Source organism: Vulpes lagopus, chromosome 12, assembly GCF_018345385.1.
Source record: "Vulpes lagopus strain Blue_001 chromosome 12, ASM1834538v1, whole genome shotgun sequence".
Lineage (NCBI taxonomy): Eukaryota > Metazoa > Chordata > Mammalia > Carnivora > Canidae > Vulpes > Vulpes lagopus.
In genome coordinates this window covers 11,540,198-11,559,059 of record NC_054835.1, presented here as the reverse complement: position 1 = coordinate 11,559,059, position 18,862 = coordinate 11,540,198, and the positions used below count along the sequence as shown (strand labels likewise).

Below are 18,862 nucleotides of genomic sequence, written 5' to 3'. Positions count from 1 at the left end.
GAGAAGCCGGGACTGGGTCCCCACAGCTGTGACGCCTAAACCAGGGCCAACAGGAAGCCTGAGGTCCGAGGAACCCCACCCTCGAACATCTCCCCTGTTCCTCTCTGACCTTCCTACCCTCCTCTCCTGGGTCCCTGGTACCTCCCTCCCTGTGAACCAGCCTCAGGAGCCACAGGAGGATGAGGAAGGGGAGGGGGCAAGACACGTGTTCACTTCTTGGAAAGAGGCCCAGAAACAGCCTGAACAGGTGTCCCCATACCTGGGTACCTTGGGGACTCTGCAGGGGTCCAGGTGGCTGTCACGGTCACTGAGGGAGGGAGATAGGGTGCTCAGAGCCCAGGGCCGGGTCCTGGGAGGAACACAGGTGGCTCTCCTCCAGGGCCCCCCCAACAGAGCCCCTGAGGAGGACAGCTCCCCAGGGAATCCAGAGCTTGGGCAGTGTGGCCCAGCGAGTAGAACAGGGGTCCAGAGCACAGCAGACAAACCTTGGACACGCGGGTCACATCTGGGAGCTCGGGGCACAGATCTACCCATGGGACATTCCACACCCACAGTGCCAGCAGCCTGGCCAGAGGCCCTCTGTGCGGGGAGCAGGTACACAGCCCTGAAGGCAGGAGCTGTGGCCACCCAGGTGGGCCCTAGAATCCCACAGGAAGCTCTGGTGAAGCCCCCCTGGCCCTCTGGGCCCTGGGAGCCTGGGTCCCCACCCCTACCTGCACTGTCTTGTCTCCAGCATCCTCTGCGGGACCACGGGCCCAGCCTCCTGGCTGCAATGGGAAGGGTTCCACCTGAGTCACTTCAGGAAAAGTCGCCATTGCTAACAAAGTGCCGCGTCCTGGGGACGGGTGCCCCAGGCAAAGGGGAGGTGTGCATCCCCGCCCCCTATCCCTGCTGACCCCACAAGGCCCCAGGAGGGGAAGAGGGGACACAGGCTCCTGGAGGGTCCCTCCTCCATCCCAAAGGCCAAGGAAGGTCCATCTTGGTGAGTGAAGACAAAGGAGTGAAAGCCGTCACCCCAATGGCAGGCTCTCCCTCTGGCCCTGTGGGTGGGGACCTCAGTGCTGCTGGAGAGAAGAGTGGTGCCACGTGGCCCTCATCTACCTGTCCATCCAAGCAGCATGTGCGGACCCCCACGTGGGTGGGAAGGAGGAGACCTGGATTCAGGACATGGCTTTAGGCTGCATCCTGCTGGCTCACAAGCTGTACTGGTTGGGGGCTCTCACCTACCTGGTCCCAGGTCAGCCAGAGAGGGCCGGCCCTGGAAGGGAGTAGCTCTGAGAGGACAACTGGGCCCCCCTGCCTGGGCCCCATGGGGTCAGAGGACACCCCGTTCCCTGATGGGCCCATGGAAACCAGGGAACCTGGAGCCAGCGCCACAGGCCGTCCCTCCTCAAACCCCGACCTTGCCTAGCACCTGCTGGGCAGTGTGTTAACCCTGTGCACGTGTCCTCTCCAACAGCAGTCAGAGCTCCACCTTGTCCCTTGTCAAGGACTCAGAACCAGGGTAGAAGGAGGAGCCAGGAGTCCCCCTGGGAAATGAGTATCTCCTTGGTGATAATTACCTCCAGTTCGATACATACATATTTCTGTTCTACATCTTTCTAGAAGGAACCATCCTGACTCCAAAGACTCTGCCATTACCTTTCAGACTCTCTTCTCTGCCCCCATCCAGGAATCAGGTTGAAAATGTTGCTAGGAGACAAACAAGAGTGTGATTGAGTCTTTGCTGGGCCAGAGGAGGGACAGGCTGTGGATTCGAGGCTGAGACTCTAACACATACATTTTCACCCTATTCGCCTCTGGCTCCTGCGAAAACAGGTGGGGCCCAAGCTGTGCTGGCCCCCTCCCCACCCCTGCCAGACACCCTGACCATTGCAACACAGTCTCGTCGCCGTAGTAATGAATAGCATGGAGGGGACCAGGGGACCCTGGCATTGGATTCACCCAGATGTGATCCAGATGTGCACACCGCTGAGCTGAGCGGTTGGAGGGCTGTGAGTAGAGACCTCGCTTTCTGACAGGCTCCCCAAGTGATCTGCGGACACGATGAAGTCCTGCCTCCCTCCCCTTTTCTAACAGTGCTGTCACGCAGACAACAGAAGCCCAAGGGAGCGGGTCCTGAACTTGGTGGCTTGCTAGCTAAGGGTCAGAGCAGGAAGGGACCTATGGCTCCACCCCTGGGTGACTATAGGGCCTGGGACGCCCTGCCCCCTGCACTGAGGACACAGCAGGGGTGTGCGATGTCACACTGGGATGCCACTCCTGGCGTGACTATCTCTCCCACCCTCCCCTGCCCTGCCCTGAGTTCCCCTGTCCAGGCACTGCTGGTCCCAGAACAAGCATGCCCTCCTCCAGGAAGCTTCTGTGTCTCCCTGCCCCGTGAGTAGGGTTTGGGTTGGGGTGAGAGCTTCTAACCTCGGCCACTACATACCTGGAATGTCACCGCCACCACCACCCCCTTTTCCCATCATATTCCATATGTGACTTGCTCAACTTGCTGTTCAGACTTGCTTTATAAAGCCCTGACATGTCTCCACCGCTGGCAGGTCAAGAGGTATCTTCCTCCCAGGAGATCCAGGAGACCCCGTATCCACTCTCCTGACTGGACCACCTGTCTACTCCCCTGACCAGACCTGTCGCTGCTCAGGACAGGGAGCTGTCCCATGGACGGTGACACGTCAGCACCCCTGGGAGCACCAGGCTCAGGAAACACCTGCCTGGGTGAAGGTGTAGATGTGCCCAACAGCACAAGGGCATCATGTTGCCAAACATGCACTGGCTGCCCCACCAGCCCCGAGACTAGATGCCAGCCTAGATTGACTCTCCCTTGGGGCCCTGGGGAGGGTGTTGGGAGCGTTCTGCATCTTGGCCTTGCCACTTCCTACCCTGTAACCTGGGTGTCACCTCCACCTCTGGGGCCTGTTTCTTAGGTGTCAAGTGGGGATAATAGTGCACATCTTACAGATTGACAAGAGGAAGTACAAGAATGTCCATCAAGCACTTAGCTCAGTGCCCAGCACAGAATAAAAATCCAACAAATGGAAGCTCCTTCTAACAAATTTCTTTTTCTTTCTTTCTTTCTTTCTTTCTTTCTTTCTTTCTTTCTTTCTTTCTTTCTTTCTTTCTTTCTTTCTTTTCTTTTCTTTCCTTCTTTCTTTCTTTTTCTTTCTTTCTTTCTTTCTTTCTTTCTTTCTTTCTTTCTTTCTTTCTTCTTTTTTTTCTTTCTTTCTTCTTTCTTCCTTCCTTCCTTCCTTCCTTCCTTCCTTCCTTCCTTCCTTCCTTCCTTTTTTAGAGACAGAGAGTGTGTGAGCAGTGAGAGGAGAGGCAGAGGGAGAGGGAGAGAGAATCTCAAGCAGACTCTCCGCTGACCATGGAACCCACCAAGGGGCTCAATCTCAGGACCCTGAGGTGAAACCAAGAGTCAGACGCTTAACCAACTGAGCCACCCAGGTGCCCCACTGACAAATTTCTTTACAAAAGTTGCCAATGGGGATCCCTGGGTGGCGCAGTGGTTTGGCGCTTGCCTTTGGCCCAGGGCGCGATCCTAGAGACCTGGGATCGAATCCCACATCAGGCTCCCGGTGCATGGAGCCTGCTTCTCCCTCTGCCTATGTCTCTGCCTCTCTTTCTCTCTCTCTCTGTGACTACCATAAATAAATAAAAATTAAAAAAATATTAAAAAAAAAAGTTGCCAATGAAAACGTGTATAGCTCTGAAGGTTTACTGCTAATTAAAAATGCCTTTTTGTCATCTGACCTATATGTTCAAGCACTCAACATCCACCTCAAAGTTGAGGCTAAGAGCAATTTCACTTTGTGGGATAAGAACCAGTGTCCTGAAAAGATATCCACTAGAATCTATTGCTCTTAAGGGGAGCAACTTTATCAAATTTGTTTTAAAACATCAACTTTATTGTTTGTTTTAAACTAATAACAAAAAAAAAATGTTATCTGTTTTCCACAAATGTATTTGCAGCATGATGGGAGTTCCGTATGTTGAGGTAACTGGTGTTTCTAACAGGCTGAGGCCCTCCACACCCCTGGCACCTATAAATGTCCACTGGGGAGCAGAGCAGTGGGCTGGCTGGGAGTCTGTGCCCCCGTGAAGTGGGGTGAGTGAGGCTGGGATACCACCACATTCCCTTGGTTTCATCATGTGCAAAATGATCATGACAGTGCTGGTCACACTTTCTCTGGGATCATTGTTGTGGGCCAACCCTCACTGGTTTTGTTAACTACAGTCAAATAAGCCATAATTAATCCCAACCTGCCATAGGGTCCCCAGGATCATCCCCCACCCCTTACCTGTAGAAGCCCAGGCAGGCAGCAAAGAGCAGGAAGCCGCACAGCCAGGGGCTGGCACTCTTTCCCCAGAAGCCTGTGGAGAGGAAGTCTCAGTTATTCAGGGTTGGGTTACCTAAGTCACCCTGTTGAGGTCAAAATTGGGCACTGGCCAGTGATGGGCTCATGTCAGCTCCAGCTGAACGCCCCCTCCCTCTTCTGTACTCACAGACAAGGTGGGTCAACCTCTCCTGGAGACATAATCCCATTGAGCCTAACCCTACAGTCCCTGGGTACCTGCCCCAGTGCCCCTCCTTGTTGACAAGTCTTGAGGGAATGGGTCAACTCTTTTTTTAAAGAAAAAAAAATTTTATTTATTTGAGAGAGAGAGCATGCACAAACAAGGGGGTGGCCAAGGGAGAGGGATAAGGAGACTCCCCACTGAGCAGGGCTCCATCCCAGGACCCTAGATCATGACCTGACCCAAGGGATGCAGAATAAGGTGGAACGCAGCCACAATCCGACTGGCAAAGTGTGGATGACAAGACACGTGAGGGCTGTGGCAGACAAGGGTGTACCAACCCAGCTCCACTGAGGGGATTCCAGACCCCGTGGACGCCTCGAGCCCTAACACAGGGGGAGCTACACACAATATGCCATGGCCAGAGAGCCCGAGGCAGGGAGCAGCTCTCCAGAAAAGGTGCACATTGGAAGAAAGCAAAACTGCACGTGTTGGTGAAACTTAGCAGAGGTGGTGGTGCAGTGAGACCCACCGTTGATAAAGGGCCTCCTCCACCCACCACGTGACAGCCAAGACACCCAAGTCTGATGTCCTAGCAACCAGAATCTCATTGATCACAAATGTGTTTGGGGCCCCAAGTGCTGGACCGAGAAACAAAACACTGTGCATGCAGACACCTGGGTGCAGCCCAAAAACTGTTACCAAAGATTTCCCTTGGTCTAAGACAGACATGTCTGTTCCCTCTGGGTATGAAAATGTGATGTATCCCAGGGATGTATCCAAATGGGTCATCTCAGAGATGTATGCAAAAATAAGAGTTTTCGTGGCCATGGACTGGGCCAAGGTTTGAAAATGTGACGCACCGAGGAGCATTCAGCAGGTTCGGTTGGTGGAGTGCGTGACTCTTGGTGTCAGAGTTGTGGGTTCGAGCCCCACGTTGAGTGTGGAGATCACTTAAATAAATAAACTTAACAAAATCAAAATACAACACCAAAAGCAATGTCCATAAAAGAAAAATGCATACATTGGGCTTGATCAAAATTAACAACCTCTGCTTTTTTTTTTTTAAGATTTTATTTATTAATGAGAGACACACAGAGAGAGGCAGAGACACAGGCAGAGGGAGAAGCAGGCTCCATGCAGGAAGCCCGATGTGGGACTCGATTCCAGGACCCCAGGATCACACCCCGGGCCAAAGGCAGGCGCTAAACCACTGAGCCACCCAGGGACCCCTAAAAACCTCTGCTATTTGAGTGTCACAATTAAGAGAATGAAAAGACAAATCAGGCTAGAAAAAAATTCTTTCCCAACCACATATGGAAGAAAGGAGCTATGTCTCAAAACTCAGTTGTATGAAAACAAACTCTACCCATATATATCTCATAGATACATATAAGATCTGAACACACACTTCACTAAAGAAGATACAAAGATGGCCAGAGTTCCACAGAATGCATCAGTCCTTAGGGAAACGCACATTAAAATCACAGTGAGTGGGACGCCTGGGTGGCTCAGTGGTTAAGTGCCTGCCTTTGGCTCAGGGCATGATCCTGGGGTCCTGGGATCAAGTCCCACATCGGGCTCCCTGCGTGGAGCCTGCTTCTCCCTCTGCCTGTGTCTGCCTCTCTCTGTGTCTCTCATGAATAAATAAATAAAAATTTTTAAAAAATCACAGTGAGTCCCAAGTTCACATCTACTGGAATTAGAACGACTGACCACACAAAATGCTGGTGAAGACGTGGTGCACCAAGCTCTCAGATGCTCGGGGTGGGGATGTATCTCATACAACCCCCTTGAGAAACAGCCTGGCACTTCCCACCGCGTGACCCAGTCATTCCAGGAGAAAGAAAAGTGTGTCCACACAAAGACTTAACACATAGGCTCACAGCAGCTTCCCTGGTCATAGCCACCAACTGCAAACCACCCAGATGGCCAGCAGCAAATGAGTAGATCGGCCAGTGGACGTGTGTCCAGACAGTAGTGAGAGGAATGAACTGTGGATACACTCACCAGCGTGGGGGAATCTCAGCGTAATTACACTGAGAGATGGGGGCATGAAAGGAGTGGCTAATGTCTGATTCCTTTTATGTGAAATTCTAGAAGATCAAACTAGTCTGTAGCTATGGAAGGCCAACATACGGCAGGGGCCAACATACGTATGTGGCCTCATACGGCAGGGGTGAGGCAGAGGGGGATGGATTGTAGAAGGGAAGAGGGAACATTTGGGGGGGATGGGGGTTCATTATCTGATTTTGGTAATGGTTTCATGTGTGTATGCAAATGTTTAAATTTATCTAACAGCACACTTCAAATATGTGTAGTTTATTGTAAGTCAATTATTCTTGGAGCTGGTCAAAAAAAAAAAAAGCCACAGTAGATACTATTTCTCACCACCAAATGCCAACAACATGCCTGCGCCTGCCCTGGGCTCTCCAGGTGCCCCAGGGATCCCTCCTGTCCACACCTTGGGTGGCACTAGCCTTCTCCAGGCAGGGGGAGGAGCAGGGAGCGGGAGGTCAGGATGCCGCCCCTGAGAAGGTGAAAATTGGTTTTTGAGGATGCAAAAAAAAAAACTTGATCATTGATGACTTGTGGCTTTCCAAAGCTTAACTTTACCCAGCAAACTCTTACTCCTTAATATTTTTTCTTTAGGGACAAATTTTTTTGGTTTTTTTTGTTTTGTTTTGTTTTAAATAGGCTCTACACCACCTGGGGCTTGAACTCATGACCTCAAGAACAGTCCCATATTCTCCGGACTGAGCCAGTCAGGTGCATCTCTCTTTAGGGGCGATTTATTTATTTATTTATGTTTTATTTTTATTTTTTTAAAGATTTTATTTATTCATTCATAGACACAGAGAGAGAGGGGCAGAGACACAGACAGAGGGAGAAGCAGGCTCCATGCAGGGAGCCTGATGTGGGACTTGATCCCAGGTCTCCAGGATCACACCCCAGGCTGCAGGCGGCGCCAAACCGCTGCGCCACCGGGGCTGCCCTTTAGGGGCGATTTAAATTCAATTTTATAAAATAAATAAATAAATAAATAAATTCAATTTTATTTTCCTCCTTACAGGGTCATCAGCCAGGAGGGGTGAGGCTCAGAAACACCGCGGTAGGGGTAGAAAGAGACCAGACTCCACAGGGAGGGACATCTGGCCGTGTTTACCCTGAGCCAGACTCACTCAGCATCTGACCCAGCAAACCCAGGTGAGGGTCTACACTGCGGAGACACCTGCCCACACAGAAGATGATGGTTGTTCTTAGTGGCTTTGTTTCCAGCAGAAGCCTGGAAATGGCCAGTGCTCTGCACTAGAGGCTGAAAGAGGTCACCTGCCGAGCTGCCAACTCAGCTCCCTGTGTGGCTTTAAGGAAGAGCCCAGCGCTCAAGGCATGGGGGGTGGGGTAGCTCCAAATAAAGTCCAGAACAGCACTTCTGTATATTCTTATGCTTATCTAAACACCTAAAAGGCTGACAAGCAATAACTCAGAACAAGTAACTGCGGGGAGCAGGGAGCCCGCAGAGGCCTTGGCAGACACCATGCAAGGCAACCCTTCTCCATCAGACCCTGAGGCATCAGCTCTGACTTCAGTACCCCGCAAATGTACTGACCGCTACAAATAACAAAATTAGACAAACCTGTAAATACACCAGAACAAAAGAAAGAGCCTATGTTTTCAGTCTGGGAGAGGGGAAGACCCTAAGTGTGGCCCCAGATTTTTTTCAAAAGCCCTAAATAAAGACAAATAAACAAGACCTGATGAAAATAATTTGACGCATGGTTGAAAAGACAACCACAAACAAAATCAAATAAATAACTTAAAGAAATGTTTTGGAACTCATATCACAAAAAAGCCCCAAACCCTTTAGGATAATATCTTCCTATGATTTAATAAATAAGAGCAACTGGTGAGTTGGTTTTTTTTTTTTTAAGATATTATCTTTAAGAAATCTCTACACCCAAGGTGGGGCTTGAACCCACAGTCCTGAGATCTAGAGCCCCATGTTTCACCCCCTGAGCCAGCCAGGTGCCCCACAAACTGGCTTAAAGGGCAAATGATATGCAGCAATAACCACGTTAAAGACATTTGATCTTATCAATAGTGAGAGCAACACATTAAAGACTGTCCCCACGGTCCTGATTTCCCTCATCAGGTGTGCACGGGGAGCTGGCTGGCTGCCCAGGTAAAGTGGGCGCTGAGCCAGGTGAGCTGGGAGCAGCGGCCAGGACCAGAGGAGGGCACCAAAGACCAGCGTGAGGTCCGTGCATCATTCAGATTTCTCTACCGACATTCCCTCCGCGTTCTCTCCCCACCCTGTTCTCACCCCTCCCTGTAGAGAGCAGCTTGAATGGTCATCCCCATGCCCTCCCCACCTCCTCCCATTCTCTCCTCACCCTCCCTACCCAGCCTGTCACTCCAACCACCCCGGGACTCCCCTCTGGCTGGCTGGCTCTGGGATACCTGCCTCCTAACCTGGCGCTCTCTCCTCTGCCCTTGGCCACTCAGCTCCTCGGCGCAGGTGAACTCTGCTCCCTCTGGCCTGTCAGCTGGCTGCACCTGCCCAACCTCCCTAGGAGCACAATCCTCCGAGGCTTCAGGTGTGGTCCCGGCCTCTATTCTGTCCCCACTGTGCCAGGAGCATGAACTACGGCATCTACACTGTCATCCCCCTCCCGCCATTCTCTAGCCTTTACCTGTGTGTCCGTGGACCGAGGACGAGGAGACTTGAGCCCCACGGGCCTCCCCACCGAAGGCCCATCAACCCTTTCACGGCCCAGTAGGACCGTGGGTCCCTGTTGCCCACACCCCAAGTGGGGCATTCTTCCCATCTTATGGCCAGACACCAGGGTGCCTGGGAAACTCAGAGGCACCTTTCCTCCCACCCCAACCCTGACCCAGCAGCACGCCTCCTTGGCCACACCTTCCACATGCGGGTCCACCTGCTGGGGGAGGAAGTAAGGCAAAATTAAATGTACAATTACCATATGATTCAGCAATTCCAGGGCTGGGTCTCTGCATGTTCCCAAGCGCTATTCCCTGAAAATGGGAAGCGTCCCAGGGTCCTACCAGGAACCCAGGAGCAGAGAAGACATGCTCCATCCGCCCCATGGAATATTCTTAGAAAGGAAGGTAAGGTAGTCCCAGGCTCCAACATGAACGGGCTCCAAGGACAAGAGATGACTGAAACAGGGAGGTCATGGAGGGACAGAACCTTCAGGAATCCATGCCCCTCAGGGACCTGGAGACAGAAAGTGGACGGTGGGTGCCAGGGGCCGGGGATGGGGGTCAGTGTTCTACAGGGACAGGGCTTCGGTTTGGGGGGGATGGAAGAGCTCTGTGGTTACACTTGCACAGCAGTGTGATGCTTGTGGCCGCTAGACTATGCATTTAAACTTGGTTAAAACAGTAAATTCCATCTTGTGCGCATTATATCACAATAACATATTATGAGAAGGGCAGGCAGGCGAGTGGGACTGGCCTGGAGGCTCCCCTGCCCCGGAGCTAGCGCTGGCCAAATGGCTGCAGGTAGCCCCTGTCCAGCAAGGCGGCTTCCTGATGTGGGGAGCCCCCCCCCCCCCCCCGTCTCACCTGGACCCAGCTGGGGGCAAGGGGGACACCTAGTGTCCACAGTACACCTGCCCTTGACCTGCCCTGCGAGAAGCTGGCATCAGGCTACTGGGTGCCGACTGGACCACTCCACTCTTTCTGCTGGCAAGTTCCCCCAATAACCCGCATGGTCTCCACCCGACCCAGGGGTGCTGGTGCCGTGTGTTCTGACTCTTCTCTTGGCCCCCCATCTAGACAGTGGCCCCACGCATTAGGAGCTCACCAGACAGCTGAGGATGGGACACTGCTGGCCCACACCGTGTACAGCACAGTGGCCCGTAGTCCAGGCTGGGGCCCGGTCCGGGTCCTGGCACTTTCCAGTTGACCCTCTACATCCCCCATACTGACACGGGGCAGGCTGGCCTGGGTGACCCTAAAGGGCCACTAGCTCCCTGATTGGGTTGGCCTGTTCCCAATGTGGAGCATGTAGGGCATGCACACCCCACACAGGGAAGTGGGGCAGGAAAGGTTGGAGCACCAGGGTGGTGGTCCACTGGGGCTGGCAGGCCCCCCAGAGGGCACACAAGAAGCAGAGGCCCAAGGGGCACAGCAGATGAGCAAGATCCAGGGAAGGGACTAGCAAAACCATAGCAGCAGGAAGGACCTGGTCACCAAGGGCCTTGGGAAGAAGAGAAGCCATCCCAGAGGGCCAGAAGCTGGACCGCCAGGCCCCGGAGGGTAGTCTGGAGTGCTAAAACCAGGGAAGATCTGGGCACACTGGGAAGCCCTGGGCACCCAGCCAGGGTGTGACTTTCAGACCAGACGTGTCACTGCCTGCAGGCCTCTAACAGAGCGGCATCCCTAGGAGGTGGGACAGCCACATCTGGGGCTGCCAGCCTGGTTCTCCTTGAGCAGCTTGGCATCAGAGCCAATGTCTGCCCCAGGAGACCCACCGGGTCCTGACCTACCACCTTCCAGGGAACCAGGAAACCCTGAGCTCAGGCCCATGTCGGGGGCGCTGCCATCACAGGAGCACCCTGCACTCTGCCCTGGTGTTGGTGCCTCCTAGGCCTGGGATTGGGCTCTAGGAGGGCCCTTCTCACCACCCCCAACCACACGGGGTCTCTGCTTAGGTCAGAAGACTTTACAACGAGGGCAGAAGTAAACTGTGATAGCCCGGTGCATCCTCTCAGCCCATCCGAGGCGGGTTCCCTCAGGGAGGCCTGCTCCAGGCCCAAGCCCAAGCCAGGCCAGGCTGGAGGCCTCTTATCAATGAAAGAATTTCAATGACTAAACATGAGGAAAACAGTGGCTGTTGTCTCTGGTTTCTCTTCTGAGATGTGTGCCTGACTCCCCAAGTGACCGAGGAAGCCCCTGGCCTCTCTACGCCTCCTCCCAGGCTCTGGCAGGGACCCCACCCAGCCCGGCCCTGTCCCAGGAGGCAGGACAAAAGGGAGGGAGGCCTCCAGGGCTCTGTCCTCATCTCCCTGGACCCTCCAACGGTCTCTTCAGGGCCACTTCCTCCTGCAGTCAGGGCAGGGGGCTGAACAGAGCCCAGAGCATTCCCTGGGCCCCCAGGACTCCTTTTTCTCCTCTGGTCAAGGAAGGGGTGACTCCAGGACCTAGGGTTTGAGCCCAGCTGTGAGGGCACCCAGGAGACCTGGACCCACATAGCCCATCTCATGTCCATTAGGCTGGGCACATGCTCTGCTGGATGACATGGCGGCAGGGGAAGCTGCATACAAATCAGCCCTCACACCTACCTCTGCATGAGATCGCACAGTGTCCCAGCCCCCAGCAGAGTGCCACGGATGAGAGGGTAAATAAACAGTGCCAGGTCCTGGGCCTCAGTAGATGCACATGAAAGCCAGACCCTTGCCCTCCTGGTCCCTGAGGAGGCGCAGCTGGGCACAGGGCAGTCCCAGGCAGGAGCTCAGAGCAGGTGTACTTGCTGCTGTGCTGTGGCGCCGGCACCCAGAGAGGGCACATGCTCCCATGTCGGGGAGTGGGGGGCTCCCAGCGCTCACCACTCTGCTGGGGTTGCCCCCTCTACGGCCGCAGGGGCTGGGCCTAGGGCCTGCAGGTCCTGCTGACAAGAACTGAGTTGTTGAGCTGGTCTGTTGCCAGGTAGCAGCAGAGGTGGCATGAGATGGCCAGGCAGGGGGAGAGGGTCGAGGGACCCCAGAAGCCTCCATCTCTCAGCCAGAGGGGTAAAGACCACCCCATGGGGAAGTGAAGCCCCCCCACCATCCCGGCCCGGTTGGGAGGGCAGGGTGGAGGCAGGAAGGGGCCCTCCTCCTGGCTCCAGCTCCCCTCTCCTCCCTCGCCCTCCCTCTGTCCCCTCTGCCCTCAGATGCCAGCCTCACAGGCAGGGTTACTGATATCAGGGAGCCAGCTTGCACCCACAGGAAACTCCTCTCCCCGAAGCCTACTTCCTCTTTCCCTCCCTCTCTCTCCCGGCCTCCTCCCCACACCCCCATCCCCAGCAGGTGCCCAGGGCCCCACTCCTAGCATTGGCTGTGCTTGAGCTCTGAGCTCCTGGGACGGCTCTTGGCCCTCCTCCCACAGGCAGACGTCCCAGCAGGAGGAAATCCCCTCCTGGGCCCTCCACTCTGACCTCTGGGGACCAGATAAGTACAGAGAAGAGAGCCCAGGAGAGGAGACCGGGCAGGAGGCCTGGGCAGGAGGGCTGGCAGAGGGCTAGCCAGGGAGCTCTGTATGTCAAGTCAAGATGCTTCCTCCAAAGGTCTGCCCCCCATACAAAACTGCTCCAGCCACATCCTATCTGTCCTTCTTCCCTGAGTGCCACCATCACCCTGCCTAAGACCACCTCCCCTCCCACAGCACAGGGGCACACTGAGCCCCCAGGCCCTCCCCACTGCCCTCGCCCCAGCTGTCCCCACCCTGCGGGGTCTGGACCCTGGCTCCCTGTGGCTGGGGAGCCCCGACCAGATGGTCAGAGGCCCATCCTGGAGCCCTGGATCCTCCCCACTCACCTCTGGGGTCCATGGCTCCCCTGGGGCCCCAGAAGCCAGGTGCTCTGGGCACACGGCGGGGGCAGGAGGTAGAGGGCACAGTTCAGAAGCTAAGTGCTGCTCAGACCTTAGGCTCAGAGCCAGACAAGCCCAAGGAACAAAGTCCTGGTGCCTGCCTGGATCCAGCCCTCTGGGTGGGAGGAACCTCAGCAGGCTTCCGGTTCGCCCAGGTCTGGCAGGGGTGGGCAGCTGGGGCAGTCCCATGACAAAAAACAGACTTTTCAGCTTGATGCCCGTGGCTGGCTGCCCAGCTGGCACAGGGGCAGTGTTTCCCACCTACCTCGGCTCCCGGGAGGGCGCCGTTGGTCTTCCTCACTCTGTCTCCAGCCTGGGGAAGCTGCTTTTCTCACCCGGCACATCATCTACCCAACCTCAAAATGCCCCATGGTCTTGGACGCCTTCTGTGTCCCACAATTCTCTTTAGAGGGGAGGTTCCAGAGATTTCTGACACCCTGGGAGAAAGCTGAGCGACATGCAGGCCTGGGAGAGGGTGTCGCCCGGAGTAGGGCACACTGGGGTGTGGGGGCCCACTCAGGGATTGAACACAGCACGCTGCAGAGAGCGGGAGAGGCAGAGGACAGCCGCGTGTCTGGCCCTGTCCTCCTGCGCAGACTTTCTGTGCAGGCTCTCACATGGCCTGGGGGAGGGGAGAAGAACCAGGTGGGACAGGGTGGGGATGTCACACTGCCACGCCCAACCAGCCACGGTACCAGCCCTGGGGGATGGAGAGACGGCCCTTCCACATGCTTTCCCAAAGGCATGTGTAGGCCCCCATCCCGCCGAGGGCAGGGGAGCAGAGCTGCTCCCAGAGAGGTCCTTGGTCAGGGTGACATGGCGGTAGGAGAAGCAGCATACAAATCAGCCCTCACACCTACCTCACTCTGTGCACAAAACTTGATTCAAAATGGATCTGTGCCCTAAATATGAGCTTAAGCAATTAAAAACATTGTTTTAATATTTATAAAACATAAAAGACATGAGATCCCTGGGTGGCTTAGCGGTTTGGCACCTGCCTTTGGCCCAGGGCACGATCCTGGAGACCCGGGATCGAGTCCCGCATCGGGCTCCCTGCATGGAGCCTGCTTCTCCCTCTGCCTGTGTCTCTGCCTCTCTCTCTCTATGTCTATCATAAATAAATAAATAAATATTTAAATATATATATAATAAATAATAAATATTCAATAAATAAATAAAATAAATAATAAATATTTAAATATATATATATAATGACATTTTTAAACACCTGCAAATCACATCTGACAAGGGTCTAATGTCCAGAATGTATAGAGAACTCTTACATCTCAACAAAAGACAACCGATTGAAAACTGGAAAGGACTTGGCGCATCTCGGAAGAAGACCCTGAGAAGTCAATACATGTGGGCAAAGCTGCTCAACACCATCGGTCCTCAAGGAAACACAAGTCCACGCCACCATGAGCTACTCCTTCACGCCCACTGGGAGGGCTTCAGTCAGAAATCGGGAACATCACAAATGCTGGTGAGACTGGGGACATTGGAGCCTCATACTGTGCTGGTGGGAATGTCAAATGGTGCAGCCACCATGGAAAATTTTCTGGCGGCTCCCCCCAAGCCGCGGACCTGGCAACTCCACTCCTGGGCACAGCCCATAGGGACTCAGAACACCTCCTGAAACATGTCTCTGTGCACATACGTGCACAGCAGCAGGTTCTCAATGGCCGACAGGTGGAAGCAGCCCAAAAGCCCATCAACAGACAGATAAGATGTGGTCTGTCCACACAATGGAAAATGATTCAGCTGTAAAATGGAATGAGGTCCTGATGGATGCCACTGTGAAGGGATCTCAAAAAACTCTGCTCAGTGAAAGGATTGGGGCCCAGGGCCAACATTCTGTCATTCCCCTTTGTGAACTGTCCAGAGTAGGTAACTCTGTGCAGCCGAACCAGGTCGTGAGTGCCGGGGCCAGAGGGAGGAGGGAATGGGCAGCGGCTGTTTAATGGGCAGGGGGTCTTTTTTGGGGGTGATGGGGATGTCCTGAGGAGAATGATGGTGGCTGCACAACAGTGTGGATGACTAGAGGCCACTGAATTGTACGCTTTTAAAACATTTAGTTTTATAATATATTAATTTCATCCTAACAATTTGATTAATTTTTTTAAAGATGTTATTGGTTTATTTGAAAGAGAGCAAGCGAGAGAGCACAAGGACAGAGGGGCATAGGGAGAAGCAGGCTCCCTACTGAATGGGAAGCCCGACACAGGGTCTCGATTCCAGGACCGCGGGATCATGACCTGAGCCAAATGAAGGCAGATGCTTGACAGATGGGAGCCACCCAGGTGCCCCTGTCCTAATATTTTCACAAATCAGCTTTATTTCCTACCACTGGCTCATAAACCACAAAGGACATCTTTCCCAGACCCCAGCCACCTGGGCTCCCGGTTCCTGGTTGCACTCCCCTTGCCCTGGGGCAATGTTGGCCTTTGAGGCACCAGGGGGTGAGGGAGACGGTGGGTCCCCTACTCCCTTGCTGAGCCTGAGGGCTGCATGTCTGATGGGGAGACTGCATGAGGACCTGTGGGGGCTGGACACTGAGACAGGCCTGGGCGATGCAGGCGAGGGCCCCCAGGTTCCAGCCCGAGGTCAGGGTCCGAGGACCACCGTGTGGCACCATGAGGCTGAAACAACAGTGGTCCAGGCCAGGAGAAGCGACTGGGCCCCCTACGTGTTACCAGGTCAGATTGGGCCAAAGTCCCCAGCGCAGGGGGCAGGTGGGGCAGAGCCAGACCCAACAGGAACTAAGGGAAACATGGGAGATGTGACCCAGGCACAGCTGGCAGGGAGCCCTACCCAGGGTTATGACCCCTTAGCAGCTCAGCCACATTCCAGTTACTTCCCTCCCAGCCTCCTCCCTGCTCTACTGGCTTGACAAACCTGCTTTCATCTTCCTACTGCCTCTGCCTGCAGACTGGAGGGCCTCATTCCCAGGTGGCCCTGGAGCTGTCTCCTGCCCCCTGCAGCCACCACCCCCGACTTGGGCCTTTCCCCAGGGCCCGTCTGCTCAATCCAGTCTTTGCTCAAGGGCCTTCTTACCACCCACTGCCCCAATCTATCAGGCACTCACCAACACTGCCTCAGGATTCGGCCCCAGCTTCACACACGTAGGTCACCCAGGAGCACTCCCATCTGATGGGACTCACTCCTTCTCCCCATACCCCTCGGGTCACCTGGGACCTGGGTGCAGATCATCCTAGACGTGAAATCCTGTCAAACACACACAACCTGGTGCCTGGGTGGCTCGTGAGTGAATCATCTGCTTTCGGCTCAGATCACGATCCCGGAGCCCCGCGTTGGGCTCTCTGCTCGGTGGGGAGTCTGCTGCTCCCTCTCCCTCTGCTTGTGCTCTGCCAAATAAATAAAATAAATCTTTAAAAACTAAAAACAAAAAACAGAAAAAACAACCCAAGACCACACACAACCTGCCCCCATCAAGACCCTCCCGGCTTGGCCCACCTTCTGTCACCTGCTGCTCTGAGTCTCACCAAAGCAAACTCTGCCTACCCCCCAGAATATATGCTCCTCTCCCACCCCCTGACTTGCCTGGACACCCCTCCCCAGATCAGCTACAGCAGCTACGTCCAACTGGCTCTCCCTCTTGCGTTGCTCCCCTGGGGGGGTCTTCCTGAACACCACTAGCCCGTGTCAGGAGCCGTGCCTCAGTTCCCCTGTAGTGCACTGGGTGCCGCCCCATGGAAGCCCTCCCCACACTGCTGAATGGTGCTTTGTGCACCCTCTAGGATATGGGGACTTCGGGTGGAAGATAAGACATCTTGGCATTGTGCCCCCAACAGGACCTGGTGCGTCCATGTTCACGTACTCAATGACTGGTGGTGGTGGCCAGCGACGTGGCAGGCCCTGTTCCAGGAACCAGGGAGACGCTGGGGCCCTCCTCGCCCAACAGGCTTGGCCAGACCTTACGCGCTGTCGCCCTGGACTTTTTTCTCTTTTGTGCTGTTTGTTGTGTGTCACTACCAACATTATGCTCAATTAATGCAAGTAATTTAGAAGCAATACTTGTTCTATTTTCTGAACAATTTAAACAGATTTTAAACTATCTGTTCTCAAGGCACCTGGGTGGCTCAGCAATTGACTGTCTGCTAGCAAAGCTGATTTTGGGAGAGAGAGAAGGTTAAAGCACACTGCTTTTCATAAAGGAAATGGAGAAAATTTCCAGAGTTACACCTGCCATGCAAAAAATAATAATGATGAAATAAAATGAGGTGCAGAATTTTACAGAATCTTACCCAAAAGTTTAGAGAACAGATAGTTTATTTTTTCTAAAGATTTTATTTATTTATTCATGAGAGACACACAGAGAGAGGCAGAGACACAGGCAGAGGGAGAAGCAGGCTCCCTGTGCGGAGCCCAATGTGGGACCTGATCCCAGTACCCTGGGATCACGCCCTGAGCCGAAGGCAGACACCCAACCACTGAGCCACCCAGGCATCCCCATTTGTGGACATTTCTAATTGTGACCATCCAGTGAGTTTTTGAAAAGTTGTACCGTCCACTCTCAATATACACATCACACCTGAATGGGAAATCCTGTCACTTCAGTGTTCAGTATTATTTTGTGTCTAGATGATGTAAATGAACAGACACAAATAGCTTGACGCCGACTCGGCCCATCTCTCCTTGCATTTTGCACATTAATGATGTGCTGTTTGGTAGCCGGTCAGTCACACCTACCGAAGCCCTGTTGAGAATGCCACTTGTCTTAAGAAGCCTGTCTTTTTGCCTACCCCCCCACCCACCCCCCCACCCACCAGGGTTCTAATCCCTGAAGTCAATGGCAACAGGTGCCGCAGACACAGCCTGGGCACTTTTTCTTTGCATTCATCCGGTTTCCCTGGGAACTTTTTGGTTGTGAGCCCATCTGCATCACATCTTTGTAAAGTGTGTTCCTTGTACACATTACTGAGTTCGGGCTTCTTTGGTCCAGGTGGAAACTCTTTCCCTTTGATAAGGGAACGGAAGGATTATCATATTTACTCTGTGAAGGTGTTTGTTTTGCTTTTTATAGCCTTGAAGGACCTTTAGCTTTGGTTGGTTTTCTTTGGTGTGTTTTTCAATACTTTGGAATTTCTGTTTGTACTTTCTTAATGCTTTATCCTGTTTCATTTCCTGTGTTTTGTCAATGCCTCTTCTTGTATAAAATCTTAGGACTGTTTATTCTTTCATGTGCTGCTTCTAACTTTATTTCTGTGATGACTTATTTTTCTTCCACTCTTTCTCTGAGCTGTCTGATGTATTTTTTTAAATGATTTTATTTTATTTTTTTTTAAATTTTATTTATTTATGATAGGCACACAGTGAGAGAGAGAGAAGCAGGCTCCATGCACCGGGAGCCCGACGTGGGAGTCGATCCCGGGTCTCCAGGATCGCGCCCCGGGCCAAAGGCAGGCGCCAAACCGCTGCGCCACCCAGGGATCCCATGATTTTATTTTCAAGTAATGGCTACGCCCAACGTGGGGCTCAAACTCCCAACCCCAGGATCAGGAGTCACATGCTCCACTGACTGAGCCAGCCAGGCACCCCTTGTCTGATATCTTCAATCCTTCTGTTAACTATTTCCTCCATATGTTGTTTTTCCTTTTTGGGCTTTCTTTTATAGAGGTGATTGCTTTTTGTTGTTGTTTTCTAATTTATGGAGAAATATTTGAGAAAATTCATTGGCAAAAGCGTTTTGGTACGGGTTATTCGTGTGCACTTGTGTTACTGGC

General features: G+C 53.5%; 1 protein-coding gene across 9 annotated transcripts in view; it reads right to left on the bottom strand.

Annotated features, from left to right (window-relative positions):
- Positions 1–13,216, bottom strand: part of ABO (ABO, alpha 1-3-N-acetylgalactosaminyltransferase and alpha 1-3-galactosyltransferase) — a 44,439-nt gene extending 31,223 nt beyond the window's left edge. For 3 of the 9 annotated variants that reach the window (XR_005983091.1, XR_005983090.1, XM_041725010.1), the window contains exons 1-6: positions 13,065–13,202; positions 11,832–12,154; positions 4,305–4,377; positions 1,642–1,692; positions 714–767; positions 260–307 (exon numbers count right to left, since the gene is read on the bottom strand). Coding sequence is in view for 6 of the 9 variants with exons in the window: in XM_041725010.1 (XP_041580944.1) it covers positions 260–307; positions 714–767; positions 1,642–1,692; positions 4,305–4,377; positions 11,832–12,057 (452 nt within the window). In the remaining 3 variants the exon portion in view is untranslated. Of the gene's footprint in view, positions 1–259; positions 308–713; positions 768–1,641; positions 1,693–4,304; positions 4,378–11,831; positions 12,155–13,064 lie in introns of all 9 variants that reach the window. The other 6 variants (XR_005983089.1, XM_041725004.1, XM_041725007.1 and 3 more) reach the window with 5 other exon arrangements.
- Positions 13,217–18,862: the final 5,646 nt, after the last annotated feature.